Consider the following 18,006-nt stretch of genomic DNA (forward strand, 5'->3'; position numbering starts at 1 on the left):
ATGAGTTGCTCAGAAGAAAATATTATTTTAATTTATTGTATCTAAATCCTGCAATGAATTCTGTTAACTCTAGACCGTCGCCTATTGTAACTGAGAGCTCGGAAGAAGGTTATGATACCCGTTTTGGTGCTACCCGTTCCCAAGTCTGTCTCCATTGTCAGGTTCGCTTCACCCACAGAGCTGTGCTTTTACCAAATTACCAGTGAAATTACCACGTAGAGCCATCAACGTGGCTGGATTAGGGTACGCACCGGTACCAAACCGTTAAATCTGTGCTTCTCACATCGATGGTTACCGTATCGATGCCATGAGGAAAACCTCTTTAATCCCCCTGAGGACTCAGGCAGGAGCCCGGCTGCGGTGTAGGGCGAGGAGGAGGCGGCGTGCCCGCACCCCCGCCCGCTCGCTGGCAGCCCGCAGCGAACCGCGGGGCGCCTGCAGCCGGGCCGAGGCGGTGCCGCGGCGGGAACGGCCCCCCGGCGGCGCGCGGGGCGCGCTGGGAGCGCGGCCGCCCGCGGGTCCTTCGCCGCGGTGGCTGGCCGCCCGCCGCCTGCTCCGCGCCGCCCGGCCGCGGGGGGGCTGCCCCCGGCCCCGCCGCGTGTCCCGTTGCCCTGGGCCCGCGGGGAGCGGGGCGGCGCCCAGCGAGCCGCCAGCGGGGGCCGTGCCGCCCGTCCTCGCCGCGGCGGTGGCGCCGTCCCCTCAGGGCAGCAATAGCCGTCCGGAGCGATGCCTGCGCGCGAGGGGCGGGGCCCTGCGCACGGCGTCACGTGGGGGCGCCGGCCGGCGGCGGAGGCAGCGGCGCTGACAGCGGCGGAGGAAGGCGGCCGGCCCCGCCGCCGCCATGGGCAGTGAGTGCGGGCGGGGGGCGGCCCGGGGAGGGGGCGGTGGCGTGGGGGGCGCCGCTAGCGCGAGGGGAGGACGTGGCGGGGGGCGGCCCGGCGGGCTGAGGCGGCGGCGTGCCCGAGGTGCCGGCCCCGGGCGGGGCGGCTCCCCCCCCCCCCCAAGCAGCTCTGCTTGCGGCGGGCGGCGAGGCGGGGGGGCACCGCGCTGCGAGGGGTGCGGGGGGTTTCCCTGCGGCCTTAGGTCCCTTCTGCGGGGCTGGGTGCGTGCTTTGGTGGGCTGCCTGAGGGGGTGGCACGAGCGAAGGGGAGCGGTGTCACAGCCCAGCGCCACGGCAGCCCTGCCGCTTGGACCAGGTACCGCTTTACTTGGCTCGCAGCGCAATAAACATTTTCTTTGACGAGGTACTGACGGTGGTTTTCCATGGCTGTCCGAATGTGCTGGGAATCATGTAGGACAAATTCCCCACCAATCGAACGTTCTTTGATCTTTAATTCCACTCCTCCCCTCCCTCCCCCCCCCAAGAGAGCTCAAGCTGTTGGAGCTTTTCTGTGTTTTTTAAGGAGAAACTGTGAAGAAAGCTGTATCAAAAGTTAAAATGAAATTCCCCGAAATTATGATCGGTTATTCTGATCAGTTATTCTGAGTGTTGCAGTGATTTAAATTAACGATTTCTCACCATATTTTACCAGCTGAATTGTTTTCTCAGCTAACTACTAATCTCAAGCACATGATACTAATCTCTGTGTGGATATTTTTTGATGTGAATATCCTTTGCTTCTGTGTTTAACTAGTACAGACTGATACTAGGTCATTTATTTTTAGGTGGAATACAATTTAGTTCACTTCTGGTGATACAGTGCAGCTTCTCATGTAGAAAGATTCCAGCTGCGGAAAAAATAATGGTCCAAATCTGATCAGAACAAGAACTTTGCAGATTTTTGCTCTGTTTTCAGCTGTTTTAGAAAGAGGTTGTTAGTTTTGCAACATTGAATTAACCTGTGTGTTAGGTGAAATAATTCACTTATGAAGTGTTAATTACATTTTTTTTTCCTTTTAGAAGTTAAATAAAGTTGTATGAGTTTTATAAATTTGTGAAGGTCCATTAATATATTTTTCTCTCTTCTTTTGCGTGTGTGTTTGTTTTTCTGGAACAGTAAAATTTTTAGAAGTTATTAAGCCATTCTGTGCGGTGTTACCTGAAATTCAGAAGCCGGAAAGAAAAGTGAGTGCCACATTATGTTCTTGCTCACAGATAAGAGTATGTTATGATAATTCAAGTCCACACTCCAATATAAATATAGTAGGCCCTAAAGTAGGACATACTGTTTGACGGGGGGGAATCCATGTTAAGGAAAGAGATTACCATGATGATGAATTCTTAACAGCCTTCTGGTAAGTTGTTCCACTTGGTAATTATGCCAACTAATTTTTTTAAAGAAGTCTCATCTCTAGACTAAGTTTATTTAGTTTCAGCTCCATGTGATTGGATCTGTTTTAATACACTAGAACAGAGTTCTGAAGCAATTTTTTTTCCCCTGTGGATAAGTGTTGTCTGTGGAAACCACTGTTGACTTTGTGTACTGGACACAACTCTGGGCGTTGAGCTGGCTTATGTATTACTTTGAAAAGGCTTGCGCTATAATTCAGGAAGCACGAATTTAGTTCTTTTCCCACAAAGTATTGTCTACTCCCATAGTTGTGATTCACCTTGATGAAGTAGGAAGGTGCTCCATGATATAGTTTGGGTAATTGCTTCTGTTCATGTACTGGATATGACACTTTGTTCTGAACTAAGTGAACTGAGTTCATTTACAGCCAATCTGTCTGTTCCTTGAAATTCCTCCCATTTCTTGGCATATTTTCTAGATTAAAATTAGTTAATCTCTGCAGATCAGGAGGAGACCTACCTTGTAAAAAAAAACCAACCCCAAAAAACAAACCAAAAAAGCCCAAACCAAACAAACCCCCCACTGTTTTTACTTCCAAAACTCAAGGAAGCATGTATCACCTAGGTGACAAAGGTTCTAATTAGAGTAACAAATTTACCTAATATTCATTGTCATGACTGACCTGAAATTCCTTAAGAGCTAGGTTTTGATTTTTATATTCTTAAAGGGAAATGCATGGTTTGGAACATGACACCATCCAAAAGAATCCTCTCTGTTGATGAGAGATTCCCAAAGGACCGGATGCAGGGATGTTTGTGCCAGTAACTGTAGCTGAGCCTGCTGGATCAAATGGAGAAGATAAAGTAAAACCTGCTGATTATTCCCTTCTGGAATAGTTTTTTTTAAAAAAGATAAGGTTTTATCCCCTGTCTCTTTGCTCCATCTGTCTTTCCTTGTTGCTTTCCAGCATCTTTTCCTCTTGGGACAGGTTTCCAAACAAATTACTTAGGTCAGACAAGGGCATTTTCAGAGCAGAAATCCCCAGAGCCAGACCCCGTGCTACGATCTGGATGCACCAGATCTGGGTGGCAGGTACCCATCTTTGTTTCAGCAGCAGTGAACCTTAGTGTGGTCTTCTGATGCTGATTTACAGCTTATCTGTGATCAGCTGGTTACATCTATCCCATTTTTGTCTAGTGCAGTGGATGGGAAGAGGAATCTACAAGACAAATCTACAGATACTGATGTTTCTGTGAGGCTGATTGGCAGTAGTGATTTTTCTTTGGCTTTTTGTTTTCTTCCCCCCTTTCTATTTGCCAGAGAGGCATTAGGGCTTATCTGCCCATGACCTTCATCAGCAGATGAAGGATGACCAGAGAGGTGCTAAGACTCCTGTCCTCTGTATTTGGGTCACGTTATTACTATCTAGGTCACTGACTAGGCAATGACTTCCAGTTCCCAGCTTTGTACAAATCTAGAGTGAAAATACAATTGGGAACAATTTTCCTAAACCGAAGAGCCCTTTGACTATTTTAAGTTACATTCCTTGCTTGTGTGTAGTTTATCAAGTGACCCAGGTCATTCCATATCACTGTGATTCTTTGTTACTTACTGTTTTCTTGCAAGGTGTCACAGGCAGACATCGTTAGTAATGGTTTTAGTAGATTAGTTAAGGTCAGGCCAAGAAATGAAGGTAACAAAATAGAAGAAATCTGTTTTCTCTAAACTTGTATTGTTTGTTAAGTGAAGATGAAGTTTTGATTCAGTTGGGCTCTTGTTGAATCTTTTTGGTATTATTGTTGAGGAGGGAAATGGGCTTTTTCTGTCTCTAGGGAGTGTTGCTTTTATGTTTTGGTCAACTTGATTAACAGAAGCCATTGCTGCTTTTGTAGTTAGTAGTATGGGTCCATATTTCCCTCATATGCACAGATTTTTCTAAGTAGAACACACTGTTCAGAACACCGAGAAGATGCTGCTGAAGTCCCTTCATTTTCACAAGTTTTAAGAAAAATGTCAAAGGAATAAAATGTCCAATTGGATCTGATCTCATGATGAAATAAATGTACTGTCCCTGTGCTTGTTACCATTTGTGGCTGGAATATTTTGGTACCAGTTTGTATTTGCTGTTCCTGGCATATGGGTTCAGGTGCCGCCTCTTTCTTTCTTTGTCTTTTTGAGTCATAGAGACTGTTTTCCTTGTGAATAACTCTGATTTGGGTGATAACAGCATTTCTCTAATGCTCATATTCACCACAGTTACAAAGAGAGCCAGAGCACTTGTAGAGCCTGACTGATGTCTCAGAAGCTGACGATAACTGTTGGGCTGCAGATATAATTTGGTTAAGCATTCTTCTTTTTGGAAGTCTGTACATAAATTCTGAAGTATAGAATTCAAACAGCCCGTGGTAAAGTGGGTCGGCACTGCATGAAGAAAGACAAGATACTGTTTGGATTTATTTGCTGCTGTCACTATTTTTCTTTTTTTAACTTTATACTGTAAGTATTTTGAGCATCTTGGCCTCTTTTCAAAGAGTGAGGCAGTATCAGTAAATAAATTACCGGGATTATTTTGCTTCTAAGTGTGTGATTTTACTTATAAAGGTTATAGACTACTACTGGGTTTTCTTTTGCTTGAGAAGCTGTGCTGCTGCATTGCTTTTATATTTCCTCATTTGTGGGTGTTCGGTGCCTATAAAACCAGGCACTAATCCTTTTTCTTGTTACTTCTCTACAGACAGATTCGGTGGTTGGAGGCAGAAAGTTAGTGTTTCTGCTGTATCTGTCTTACATGTTAGTTCATGTCACGTTTTAGTAGCTGCTGTGCTCTTGTGTACAGTGAACACACATATCCTAATGTTTACGGTCCATGGAGGAGAGGTAGGAACTTTAAAGTAACACTACATATGAGTGCATTTCTTTCTGTCTCCTGCTTTGAGTAATCCTCTGGTTCAAACTTAATCTTGTGATTCTTCTTTTCTTGCACCTGGTGCTAGTAACAGTTGCCTCAAATGTTGTCACCCTTGGATTCTCTTCAGTGTGTTACTGACTAATGATCACTGAGCTGACGTTCTTTTTAAAGTAATACATAATCTACATTGATAAAAATAATTTGGAGAGGGAAAAAAGAGAGTCTTCAAAAATTACTTTGTGGTCAATGTCCATGAACATAATGGTGAATTTAAGCTTCCTCTAACACCCTTTGAAGAATTTAATTCAGTATTTTGAATTGCTGTCCAAAACTCATTGTTTTTATCACTTGTCTTCACAGCAATTAAATTTCTTTAAAAACTTCATAGTGCTTTAGTTTAATAACTTCCAGCCTTACAAAAGTGCCTCCAATTTGCTGAAGCCTAGAGCACTAATGACTGAAGATGGTTTTTTGCATTAATCTTTCATTTTGTTCTGATTATTTTCATGTTTTTAGCCATGCTGTTGCTATAAATACCCACTGTATTACAATATTATACATAAAATACATTCTACTGACTGCATGTCAGCTGTGTTGCCTGCCAGATCCAGTAAGTTTTCTTTGACTACACAGAAGCCCATGACTGTCTCTCTCCATAAAGTCTGAAATCATATTAACATTAAATTCTAATGAGAAGTCATGCCTTCTGGTTCAGTATCTTCACATTTAATTCTGAATGATACAGCATTTAGTGCTAATGTGAGAGTACAGTGAAAATTCTACATAAAATGAATGCTTAATCTCTACAATCTGTTCTGTAGATCCAGTTCAGAGAGAAGGTACTATGGACGGCTATCACGCTTTTCATTTTCTTAGTATGCTGCCAGGTAAGTATTGATGTTTTCTGTGTTCAGAAATTGTTGTTCTGTACATACAAAATAGAATACTGAAAGCGTGAGAAGTTCTTGTTTCATGTTGACCTACCAGTTTCAGTTATTTATTTTTATGGTTAAGTATTTAAAGTTCAGTTAAAGAAACCTGATTCTCTGAAATGAGTATGTATGTTTTCAGAAACTAATTCTCTCTATTTAGTTTAATATACATAATGTTTTTTCTTGTTTTATGAAGGGTCATAGCATCATAGAATGGTTTGGGTTGGAAGGGCCCTTTGAAGATTATCTAGTTCAACCCCCCCTCCCAGGGGCAGGGACACCTTCCACCAGCCCAGGTTGCTCCAAGCCCCATCCAACCTGGCCTTGGTCCTATCAAATGATGATACTGGCTGCAGGGTAAACAGCTGAGCTGATTATTCATTGAATAGTATAAACAAACTGAGCAGTTTTATGCGTTCTTTACCCTCTGTTCATAGCTAAATTTAAATTTTAGAAGTGACAAGTTTGAAAGTGAAATAGAAATTATTGTTTTTACCTGATAATAAGCTGATCGATTGTAAAGATTGCAGGAAAGTATTTTTCTGAGGTGTTAAAGTTGACATTTAGAACTTGTTTTTTGTGAATATACTGGCAAAGATGTTAGCTAAACCCCCTCCATAATACAAGTCTTTTTAAACATTTTTATGTGATCATTACTCCTAGTTGCAGGAGTGCCTGGAACATGTACGTGGGTTGTAAACAGATAGTGGTTTGTTTTGTTTGGGGTTTTTTTTGCTTATTTAAAGAATAGACATTGCAGAAAATGAGAATTACTTGATACACATTTTTAAGAACTTTTAGAACTCTTAGAAGACTTAAAATGAGCCATACATCTTCAGGACAAATCTTTTTAGTTATAATTAGTAACTTACCCATTCCAGACTCTGTAGCAGTAGTTTAATAATTTTTGTTTACAACTTTGAAGGACCGTTAAAAGGCTTTTAAAACCCAGTTCTTGTACCTACCTGTTTTTTTGGAAGTAGGAGGTGGGAATAATATTGGAGGTAGAACATGTATTTTATCTGTGTTTCCTAGCTGCTGGATATATACATAATTAAGATTTTGAATCTATACAAAAGATTATAGTAGTTGAATAAGGGAATCAGATGGTGCAGACTAGAGTTTACAATTAATCTATAAGATCACCTGGATTCCTAGTCTACTGTTTTTGTGATTAAGAAGAGTTCTCAAGAGCTCAGAATCCCTCAATATCAATATATTGGAGGTTTTGTGTAAACTTGGCTAACTTCTGATAGTTTCGTATGGGATATTTTAAAACATATTCAGAATTTGACTATTAAACTTGCTGGAGGAAGATACTTACATCGCAGTTTATGCTATATCTTTAACTTGTACTGAAAAGAACAATTTTTTAACAAAAAGCTCACCTCAAAATCGCTGAGAAATTTTCATGAAATAAGTAGCGAGAACATCATCTAATATTTTTCCCTGTTCTGTTAATGGTTTGTGGTGCCTAACCTATTTATACTTTTTTATGTTCTTTTGGGGAGTTGTGGTGCTCCAGAATCTTATGTCAGACATTTACATCTTCAACTTCAGTAATCTGTTTTATGTGCACTGACTCTTCTTTCTAGAGGTTTCTGCTTTTTCCTGTGGAAGGGTCTTAGTTTAGTCCTCTGAGCCCTACGCCACTTGGAGGATTAAAACAGAGAGTGCCAGTATCTCTGGTTTAGTTAAAAAAAAAAAAAGAAGAATAAATAAAAAGTTGGAATAAATGATACTAAACAGTATAGCAGTTGAATCATTACTTGTTAAGATGTTTGGATTAATGCATGCTTTCTTTGTGTGTCTGTTAATACTGTTGTGTGCTTTGACAGATACCTTTGTTTGGAATCATGTCATCCGATTCTGCAGATCCGTTCTATTGGATGCGAGTCATTCTTGCATCAAACAGAGGTTAGTAGATTATTCCTTTCTCTGTTGTGTGTTGGTATAAACAGTCCAGGGGAAAAACAGTTGGCTGTTAAATTTCCTGCAACCCAGATGTCACATTGAAATACTTTGTCAAGTTCTTAACACAGATGTAGTTAAAATTAACTGATACATGAGGAGTACTTCACCTTAGGAATGAGGTTTCCTTTGACATGCAAATGGGATTAATCTTGGTTCTCGGTTTTTGGAATAATGTTGTAGTCTCTTTCTGATTAATATATGGGACAGGGAGTCTTCTGCCCTGCCACTTAGGAATAGCACTGATACACAGTATGAGAGTGTTTCCTTCTGTGTGCAAGTCACACAGAAGGAATAATGTTTTGGCATCATCATGGGTGAATAATTTTATAGGTGTGAAAGCTAAGGGCAGAGATGAATATAGTTCGCTAAACTAACTAATTTTAGAATAGACAAGGTGATCCCAACCAAATATATAAGAAGAGTTAAACTAATTCTAGAAGTCTAAAACTTAAGATGGGTGACCTAGCATGTGTGACTCTAAATGAGGACACTGACCTCATCCATATCTTGGAAAATTGGTTGGAAATAAGGAAATCAGTGGAACCCTGTAATGTGAAGGTGCAAATTATTTAGGAATGGCAATTTTTGGCACACGTGTGAAGATAATAAATTAAGGTAAATAAGCTATCTGTTTCAAACTCTACTGCAGAATCTGCATATAAAATTCTGTGTCTCACTGGCAGTGTATGCTACTAAATTTGTTATCCACTACCCAGACAGAATGGTAATGGTGGCCAAGAAAAGACTAGAGAGACTGTGAAGGCAATAAAAAGCAGGAGCCAGAAAGTTAATTTTGCTTAAGTCAACTGACTAGATGTCATTGGAGGATGTGTTAAAGGTTTTGACATCCTAATTTTCTTGCTGTTGGAGATGTAGAGGTTTCCATGGGAGATGATGTAATATTTAACATGGTACTGAACAGTGTGTAGAGTCTAGGATGTAAGTATGAAAGAACCAGATTATTACAATGACTTCAGTGCTTTCACATTTTGGTAGCAGGCAAAACACATACACAAAAAAGGAAATAAAAAAATAGTTGTGCAATAATGCTTAAAATTTTCAAAAATCAGAACTGAAATGAGGACTCTGGTAGTTAGGTAGAAATGAAAAGAGGTCTCCAGACAGTAGTGGAGGTGCTCAAAAGCCCTTCGTTAAATTCAGATTACTTAGTAAAGACTCTTCAGGAAATTAAGCTATTGTGGGTTAAGAGGGAAGAACTAACAGCTTAAGAACTGGTTGAAAAGACCAGAAGAAATGTCTCCACAAATCTGTAAAGTTCCACAAATTGAATATTGCATGCAGTTCTAATGTACCATGCCATGACAGATAAGTGAACTAAAAAACACTCAGGAAAAAGCACCGAGAATCTAAGGTAGATATTAACGTACATGAAGAGATCCCAAGAAAATAAGGATTCTTTGCCACGAAATGTGCATATCCAAAATGTCTTTTAAGTCTTCATTTCTGGGAAAAAGTGTATAGGGAATGGATAGTCACTTTTTGCTTATACTGTAAGAGGGAATGGGCAGCCAATGGTGTTACTAAGCAGCCCATATAACTCAAAGTTTCTGAATGCATTACTGGCAGAAGTTGCCAGAAGCAGTTTCTGAATAAATGACTGGTATATGGGGAAAGGGAAATACAGAATGATACTTCCCCCAAAGAAGGGGCCCCTGTCAGAGGTGGGCTGTGAGGACAGCTAAGCTTCTAGGCTGATCAGGTATGGAGATGCTGTTTCTTCTTCTTTTCGTTTTCCATGTGACCTTACAGACCATGTTTCCCTTGTCACTGGTTCTCGTTATAACTTTGCAAGTCCGCAGTGGCTAAATAGTTTTTGATTAATAATTTTCTTGGTAATTTTGTGATGGAGCACTACTGTACTGCATGTGAGAGCAGAGTTATGCTTAAATGTACAGAATTGAAAAGAATTGTAAGCTGATTCTCTTTTGAATCTCCGTGGTGGATATTGTGGCTTAACATCAGAAAAAATGTGCATTATTTACATGGTCACTCAAGGGGCATAAAAAATGGTGACCAAGTAACTTGATCTGGCTTAATTGAATACTGAACTTGTAAAACGTGTCCTTACCTGAACTTTTTTCCTTTAAGGTTACAGCTTAGGAAATGTGGAAAGTTTCATCACTTGGTAGTTCTAGTTTCTTAATTTTCATCCAGATTTTCAACTTCTTGGTTTCTTAAGCTTCAGGTAGGAGAAATTTTTCTGGTATTAGCTGAAGGGCAACTTAAATTTCGAAAAGTAATCTCTTCATAATGCTGTTCCTCAAAAAAGTTGATGTGGGAGAATGATTCTGTATTGAGATGAGACAGGAGAGTATATTGTACAGGCAAGAGGCAGGCTATTTTCCTGGGTTTAACTGTTTTATGTACATTCAGATCAGCTCCCATACCACATTATAATGTAACTCACACAGGTATCAGTACTTGAATAAGACCTTGCTGAGAATATTTCTAAATTAGAGTATTAGGTGGTAGTTCCGGTGTTGCAGGTGCATCAGTCTGAGGATGCAAGCAAAGTGAGTGATGCCTCAGTTTTACTACACCGGACGAAGTGATTGGGAGGGAAAACCAGGCAGGTTTTCAGCAATGCACACCTGTGTGCTGCAGCAGTGGTCTTGTGTAAAGTTAGATTGCCCTGTTCGAGTTGTATACGGTTGGAAGTTCATAACTTGATGACGTTGCGCCAGTAGGTGAGTTGCCAGAATAAGAGCATCTTAATGACACATCTTTGTTTTGTTAAAAACTAGTTTAATCCTAAACTACCGTGCTTTTAACTAGAGTCAGTGATTCTGAGAGTGGCGTTGTCAGCCACTGTGGATCTGCAGCACTTCTCTTGTGGTCTTCGAAATTAAACCTCTGGAAAATGTGGTGGTTGAAGCACTGATGGAATAAACAACCAGGGACAAGATGCTTTTCAGTGCAAGGTTCCTTGATATGATATGCCAAAAAGCTGAGCTTCAGTGTGCGTTGACCTTTAGTGTTAGTGTGGTTCCACAAAAATATTTGAAGAGCTACATAGGTTTTTAATGTTCCCTTCAAAAATACAGATCTTAACAGAGCAGCCTTCTTTTGTGAGGAGATAATGGTTTTTGTTTTGATTATACTTGTACTGGAATATACATGTTTGAAGTGTTACGAAGAATGTTCCTTACAGGTCATAAACCTTTCAACAGACTTAATATCCTCCGAGTATAATTCTTTAGGAGAGATACTTCAATGGCAGTTGTATTAATTTTTCTTCCTGTTTAGGTACTTTGATGGAATTGGGTATCTCACCCATTGTGACATCTGGTTTGATCATGCAGCTGCTAGCTGGAGCGAAGATCATTGAAGTTGGTGATACTCCCAAAGACAGAGCATTGTTCAATGGAGCTCAGAAATGTAAGCACTGTTCCAATTAAAATTAATAAGCATATTCTTATTGTTGGGAAAGCAGCCTTCCGAAGTCATACTAGATGTGAGATTTCTTTGGTAGGTGATTTCAGCAAATTTTTTTAAAGAATTTGCTTTCTCTCTTGTTTTAGTATTTGGGATGATTATTACCATTGGGCAAGCCATTGTGTATGTTATGACTGGAATGTATGGAGATCCCGCTGAAATGGGTGCTGGAATTTGTCTTCTTATTATAATTCAGGTTTGTAATGAGCTATTTTGTGTGTAACAGACTGGTTAGATACAGTATAGCTGAAAGGAAAAATGTATGTCTGGTTGCTGTTTATTTTTAATGCTAGAGAGCATCATCCGTTGTATCTGTCTGCCTGTATAGGAGAAATGCTAAATATTCTGTAAAGGAGGAGAAAGATGGGACAATTAGTATCAAAAATGTTTCAGATAGGAGTGGCTGCTTAATTTGAAGTAAAGGAATTAGTAGACTTTGAAAGCAGTAGCTGCTGTTCAGTTCCATGGTGGATTTCTCACTAAACAGCACAGATGCAGCTTTGAGACATTATCCTGTAGAGCAAAGCAGTAAATGCGCAAACTTCAACGCTTTTTTTGAAAAAAGTGCTTACTGAATAATCTTTTTGCTAGCATCTGTGTTGAAAAGTCACAGAGATCGTTGCCAGCTGAGATGCGCAGGCGTTTGTACATGAAAGGGCAAATGTACTGCATGAATGATATTTAGGTGAAAAACTAATGATCATGCTGCAACATGATGAATTAGTAATTCTTGACTTGATTTATTCTTGTTTCTGCTCAGTTTTGTTTCTTTTCCCACAGCTGTTTGTTGCTGGTTTGATTGTGTTGCTGTTAGATGAGTTGCTACAGAAAGGTTATGGCTTGGGGTCGGGTATTTCCCTGTTCATTGCTACCAATATCTGTGAGACCATTGTCTGGAAGGCCTTTAGTCCCACTACCATCAACACTGGCAGAGGTACGTGTGCTGTTACAAGCAGTTATAACATGTTTCATTGGATGTATACTATACATAAACTGTCAGATGTTTATTGAATAGCTATTAAAAAATATTTTAACGTGTAATGACTAGCTTCTAAAGTCAATTGTGTAACATGTAAGATGAAAATGTTTTCTGATTTAAGTGAAGATTAATAACCTACAAGTTTGGCTTTGCGGAGTTGAATTGCAGTAGTTAAAATGGAGCTTGAAACACCTTGAATGAAGATTTTCAGATTTCCAAACTGAAATGTCCTTGTTGTGGCGTCATTTAATCCACAGAAAGAGAGAAGAAGTTCTGTATCTTCAGAGGAGCTGATTATGATCCAGCTGTTGTTTGTGGCTATAGGATACTTCTACAGTTGATGCCTCCAAATTACTTTTTAAGCTGGTTTGAGTCTTCAGAGACTACCATCTCTTCGTTTCTTAGCCAGCCTTTGACAACATCTGGTTGTCAGAGACCCTAGAAATACCAAGATACAGGCTGTTTGCATCAAGATGTTAACTAGTTTAATGCATATGTTTGAAATCCTGAGCCATATTTTTTTAGTTTGCTTTCATTTTCATCTGATTTTTAGTAGTTCTTTTGAATGGTACTACTGCTTTTCTAAAGCTGTTTTTCTCCTCGTTTATTATTTCTTCCTTCCAATCATCCTCCTACTCCCAGAAAAGAAAGAAAAAGATTACTCTTTCATTTGTGTGACTTGGTTAGGTTATTTTGTTTTTTAACCAGGAATAATGTTTTGGTCTATTATTCTACATTCTATAAAAGCTAAAACAGAATCCTCTATTGTGATGTATTTGTTGTAACAGGATTTATGTCCTATTGCGTCTGATTTTTTTATGTGTCATTCTTAAAATTTCTGAAAGGAAGATATTTTTTTAAAATGTTTTTAATTTCCAGATTAAAATTTCTTTTACTTTTTTGCTTTGTGCAGGAACGGAGTTTGAGGGTGCTGTGATTGCATTATTTCATCTTCTGGCTACACGAACTGACAAAGTCCGGGCTTTGCGGGAAGCTTTTTACCGGCAGAATTTGCCCAATCTCATGAATCTGATTGCTACAGTGTTTGTGTTTGCTGTAGTCATATATTTTCAGGTAAAATGAGAAGTTCCTCTCCACAGCTGTGTAGGTAGAAGTGCATGGACCCTAGACGCTGCAGTCACTGGGAAAAAATGTGAAAGTTAAAGTAGAGTAACTGCAGTATCTTAGCTTTGAGTGAGGAGCTTTGTGTTTCAGTGTTGTTTTCAGTAACATACCTCTGTGACAGTACAGCTGTTAAATTTTACAGCCAGATGTACTCAGTGATGTAATCTCACATTCCATTAACTGCCATACATACTATGAGAGTATTTTTACTAAAAATGGATTCTGGGGATTCTGGAACTGCAGTCGTTGCAGTGCACAGATAATGTGCTTGATATTCATTGTTGAATTAAAAGAATGCTTTTGGACAGAGTTAGAGAACCTTGCTTCTTTGGGGTGTGTATGTTCTAGAAAACAACCATGTCATTAATGTATAGCTTATTGGATTTTCCCCTAATTGTCTTGAAATACTCAGCTACTCTTTCTTTTTAAATTTAAGTATTTACTAAAATGTACACTAAAGGAGGGTCCATGTGGTGATTTTTTTTGTTTCCTTTTTTTTAATCTGTGTGGCTAAAATATGATTTTTTTTTTTTTTTTAAGCTGTTGCGTGAGAGGCAAAAAAATGAATTACCTGGTTTTCAAATTCATGTGGCTTTTCTTGGGCCTACTCCGATAGGAGCCAGCCCTGGAGACCAGAAGGCTGGGATTACTACACAAAAGCCTGCTGTTAACTGGCTAGTTAAGTTAAAGCCATTAAAGGCTTTTATCAATCCCTATTCTGTAAGGGGTATTTTACAAGAATATAATGTAGCAGATGAGAGATAATGTTTATGTAAAAAGAATGTAATACAACCAAGCAGTAAAATTTGTAAGTCCTTAAAATTTGTGATCCAGACTGTAGCAGAAAGCCATTGGGATTTACTGTCTTGCTCCTTTTTTATCTAGCAAGAGCTTTGTGGTCAGGAATAGCTTTTAGGCACCCTAGGAGTAGCTTCTGTCTTGGAAACAAACTTGGTGCATCTGTGTTCTTTCCCATAGGGGTTTCGTGTTGATTTACCGATCAAGTCTGCACGATATCGAGGACAGTACAGCAGCTATCCTATCAAGCTCTTCTATACCTCCAACATTCCCATCATTCTGCAGTCTGCCTTAGTTTCAAACCTCTATGTCATTTCCCAGATGCTGTCTGTTCGTTTTAGTGGCAACTTTTTGGTGAACTTATTAGGACAGTGGGCAGTAAGTATTTTACCACTTTAACTGTATAAAATTATTTGTATATATTTACTTCATTGTGAAACTTGGTAATGAACCAGCAGAAAGCTGGAATACTTACTTCTTAACAGTGTTGTGGTTTAACCCCAGGCAGCAGCTAAGTACCATGCAGCTCCTCACTCACTCCCCCACCAGCAGGAGGGGGAGAGGAGGATTGGGAAAAAGGTAAAACCCATGGGTTGAGATAAGAATGATTTAATAATTGAAATAAAATATAATCACAACAATAACAATAATTGTAATGAAAAGGAGAGAGGAATAAAACCCAAAAGATGGGGGGGGGGGGGTGGGGTGGTGTGTGGAAAAAGTGACGCACAGTACAGCTGCGCACCACCCGCTGACGAGTGCCCAGCCAGGCTCTGAGCAGCGATCAGTCAGTGGCTCCCAGCCAGCCCCCCCCAGTTTATATACTGGGCATGACATGGTATGGTATGGAATATCCCTCTGGCTAGCTGGGGTCAGCTGACGTGGCTGTGCCCCCTCCCAACTTCTCATGCCCCTCCAGCCCTCTCCTTGGACTGAAAAGCCCTTGACTTGGTATAAATGTTACTCAGCACTGAAGTTTTTAGTTGTTGCTATCAACGTTATTCCCACACCAAATCCAGAACGCAGCACTACACCAGCTCCCAAGAAGAAAATTAACTCTATCCCAGCTGAAACCAGGATAAACATTTGTATATAGAAGCTGTTTTAAACGTTGAAGAGGAATTCCTCTAAAAGACAGGACAGGAGTGCAAGAGGTCTGTGAGAAGTAACTAACTGCCTTTTTCTTCCCCTCTCATAGGATGTCAGTGGCGGTGGCCCTGCTCGCTCTTACCCTGTTGGTGGCCTGTGCTACTACTTGTCCCCTCCAGAATCCATGGGTGCAATATTTGAGGATCCTGTCCATGTAATAGTTTATATAATATTTATGTTGGGATCCTGTGCGTTCTTCTCGAAGACTTGGATTGAGGTGTCTGGCTCATCAGCGAAAGATGTAGGTGTTCTGATAAAAATACATAAATGTTTTCAAACGCTGCCTCTACTTTAGAATTGACTAGCTGCTAACTAATCAGTTCCTAATTACTCTGACAAAATATCAGGTGACTGAAACACCCCAGCAGTTTCGTAAAATTATGGTTTTTGCAGGTTGCCAAGCAGCTCAAAGAACAGCAAATGGTGATGAGAGGCCACAGGGATACTTCAATGGTTCATGAGCTTAACAGGTACGGAAATGCTGACTTCCAGCTGGATGGTTAAGAGTGCTGGGGAGTTGTCAGATAGAGCAGATATTCTTCGAAGAATCTGAGACCTGTTTCCACTGCAAATGTCAAGTTTCTTCCCATTCAGCTGGCACCTTTTCTGGTAATGCAGAACATGTTCATAGTAAGAGGTTAAGCTGTAGTGTCTTTTGTTTGAGTGGCATAATGAGGGAATTTGGGCTGAGTCTCTTCCATGTTTGCAAAAGGAAGATCCCTTGATTTTTACTTCACCGTTACTGAACTAAGATGACACTACAGAAGCGGTATTTTGTGCAGTATGCAAAGCCTGCAGATCTGTATTGAAAGGTAGACTTACCTGTACGTACTTAAGTCAAAACAGTTATTCTTAGTTCTGTGACGGTCAGATCGCACATATATGTAGAACTATTACAGTATGAATTGAAGAGCTTTGCCAGTGTTCAGTTATTCACACACCTTTCTTATCGGTGAATGTTTTATTTTAGCTTCTACTTTGTGCAGATACGGAAGATAGTAAGAGCAATGGCAGAGTTGCATTTGCAATGCTGAATTTGTTGCTGAATAGTCGGGTTGGTTGTTCTAGTAGTAGATGTATTGTTAGAATCCTTCAATGAAAATTCATTATTACAAATTCTTTTTCTTTTTTTTTCTCCTTTGGTCCAGGTATATCCCTACAGCAGCTGCGTTTGGAGGTTTGTGCATTGGTGCCCTTTCAGTATTGGCTGACTTTCTAGGGGCCATTGGGTCCGGCACTGGCATTCTGCTTGCAGTTACTATTATTTATCAGTATTTTGAAATATTTGTAAAAGAACAGGCTGAAGTTGGAGGAGTAGGTGCATTATTTTTCTAGGTGTCCAAATATTTCATAGTTTGTGTGAAAGGGAAAGTATTTTGACAACATGCGTCATTTAGTTCAATAATGCTGTTTTCTTTTTAATTGTTTTCAAGTGCTACATGTCCCATTACTGTAATGGGCATTAAGCAATGCCTGTGTGCAGCGTTAGTACCAGCTGCCTTAAGAATAAAGTTTACATTATCTTGTTTAAGTATTATCTAGTGCTGCCTGTAATGCTGGAAACCAATTCATCTACCTTGCTGTTCAAATACTGCAGTGAGATGGTAACATGTATCAGTTCGATATCGGTAAACATTTTTGCACACGGCATTAAAATGTTACATTTATTTCCCTGTCCTTGATAGGAAAAAAAATATATCTGGGTTCAGATTGCCACGTGCCAGTGTTCCTGACAAAATTTATTTGTAGCCTGTGTTTTACATTTAATTTTTTTATACTTTTTTAACTTGCATCTCCCCATCATTGAACTCAGCACTCCTTATTCCTTTGCGGTGTCTCCACTCAGGCACCTTTCTCTTAGCTCCAGGGTTGAACAAGCAAACATTTTACCGGAGACTGATACTCATCTCACCTGTGAACTGGTTCTGTGGTGGATTTGCTGCATGGCCAGGCCCAGGGCATTTCGGGCTCTTGCCCTGGGCCTTCCATGAGACAGCACGGTAGCTGCTGTCACGCTGGCAAGTCAGCCCCATAGTTTTGTTTAAACACGTACTTGTGAAAACTGTGCCACTGAAACATCACGTCCACTTTGCTTTTGTGAGTCTAAAGACCGAGGCCTGGTTCCTGAAGTGGTGTTCATAGAAGGGGAAAGGGGGAACGAGGAGTTCCTGCTGAAAAATTATTTGTCGCACTTTGCAGCGGCAACGTAACAACTGTAAATGTTAGACAATAAACTTATTTAATTAAGCTCTCTCCTGTGTCTTATCTGCGCGAGGTGTAATTCATACACAGGTTTTGGTCATTTCTAACGCGCTTTGTTAGAGAGGTAGGCCTGGAGGGTGCCTTTTTTTCTCTCATTATCCTTTCTAATATGTATTTCTGATCAGTTTTTGGCAGCCTTAATTGAAAAACAAATCTCAGGATTCCTCCCCTTAAAATCACTGGGCTTTTCTG

General features: G+C 40.3%; 1 protein-coding gene across 3 annotated transcripts; it reads left to right on the top strand.

The window, feature by feature from the left end:
* The first annotated feature begins 548 nt into the window (after positions 1–548).
* Positions 549–17,799, top strand: SEC61A2 (SEC61 translocon subunit alpha 2). 3 transcript variants are annotated; one of them, XM_055710894.1, is made up of 13 exons: positions 549–848; positions 1,998–2,065; positions 5,961–6,026; positions 7,910–7,988; positions 11,313–11,444; positions 11,588–11,697; positions 12,282–12,435; positions 13,394–13,554; positions 14,584–14,781; positions 15,602–15,793; positions 15,946–16,022; positions 16,701–16,729; positions 17,399–17,799. In XM_055710894.1, the coding sequence occupies exons 1-13, from the start codon at positions 842–844 to the stop codon at positions 17,554–17,556; spliced, it is 1,431 nt and encodes a 476-aa protein (XP_055566869.1). In that variant the 5' UTR covers positions 549–841; the 3' UTR covers positions 17,557–17,799. The 3 variants fall into 3 exon arrangements, with proteins under 3 accessions (XP_055566869.1, XP_055566870.1, XP_055566871.1); XM_055710895.1 differs by lacking the exon at positions 16,701–16,729; XM_055710896.1 differs by lacking the exon at positions 549–848 and adding an exon at positions 4,966–5,108 and having other exon boundaries at positions 2,051–2,065; positions 16,701–17,799.
* The last annotated feature ends 207 nt before the right edge of the window (positions 17,800–18,006 follow it).

This window comes from Falco cherrug, chromosome 5 (assembly GCF_023634085.1).
Source record: "Falco cherrug isolate bFalChe1 chromosome 5, bFalChe1.pri, whole genome shotgun sequence".
NCBI lineage: Eukaryota > Metazoa > Chordata > Aves > Falconiformes > Falconidae > Falco > Falco cherrug.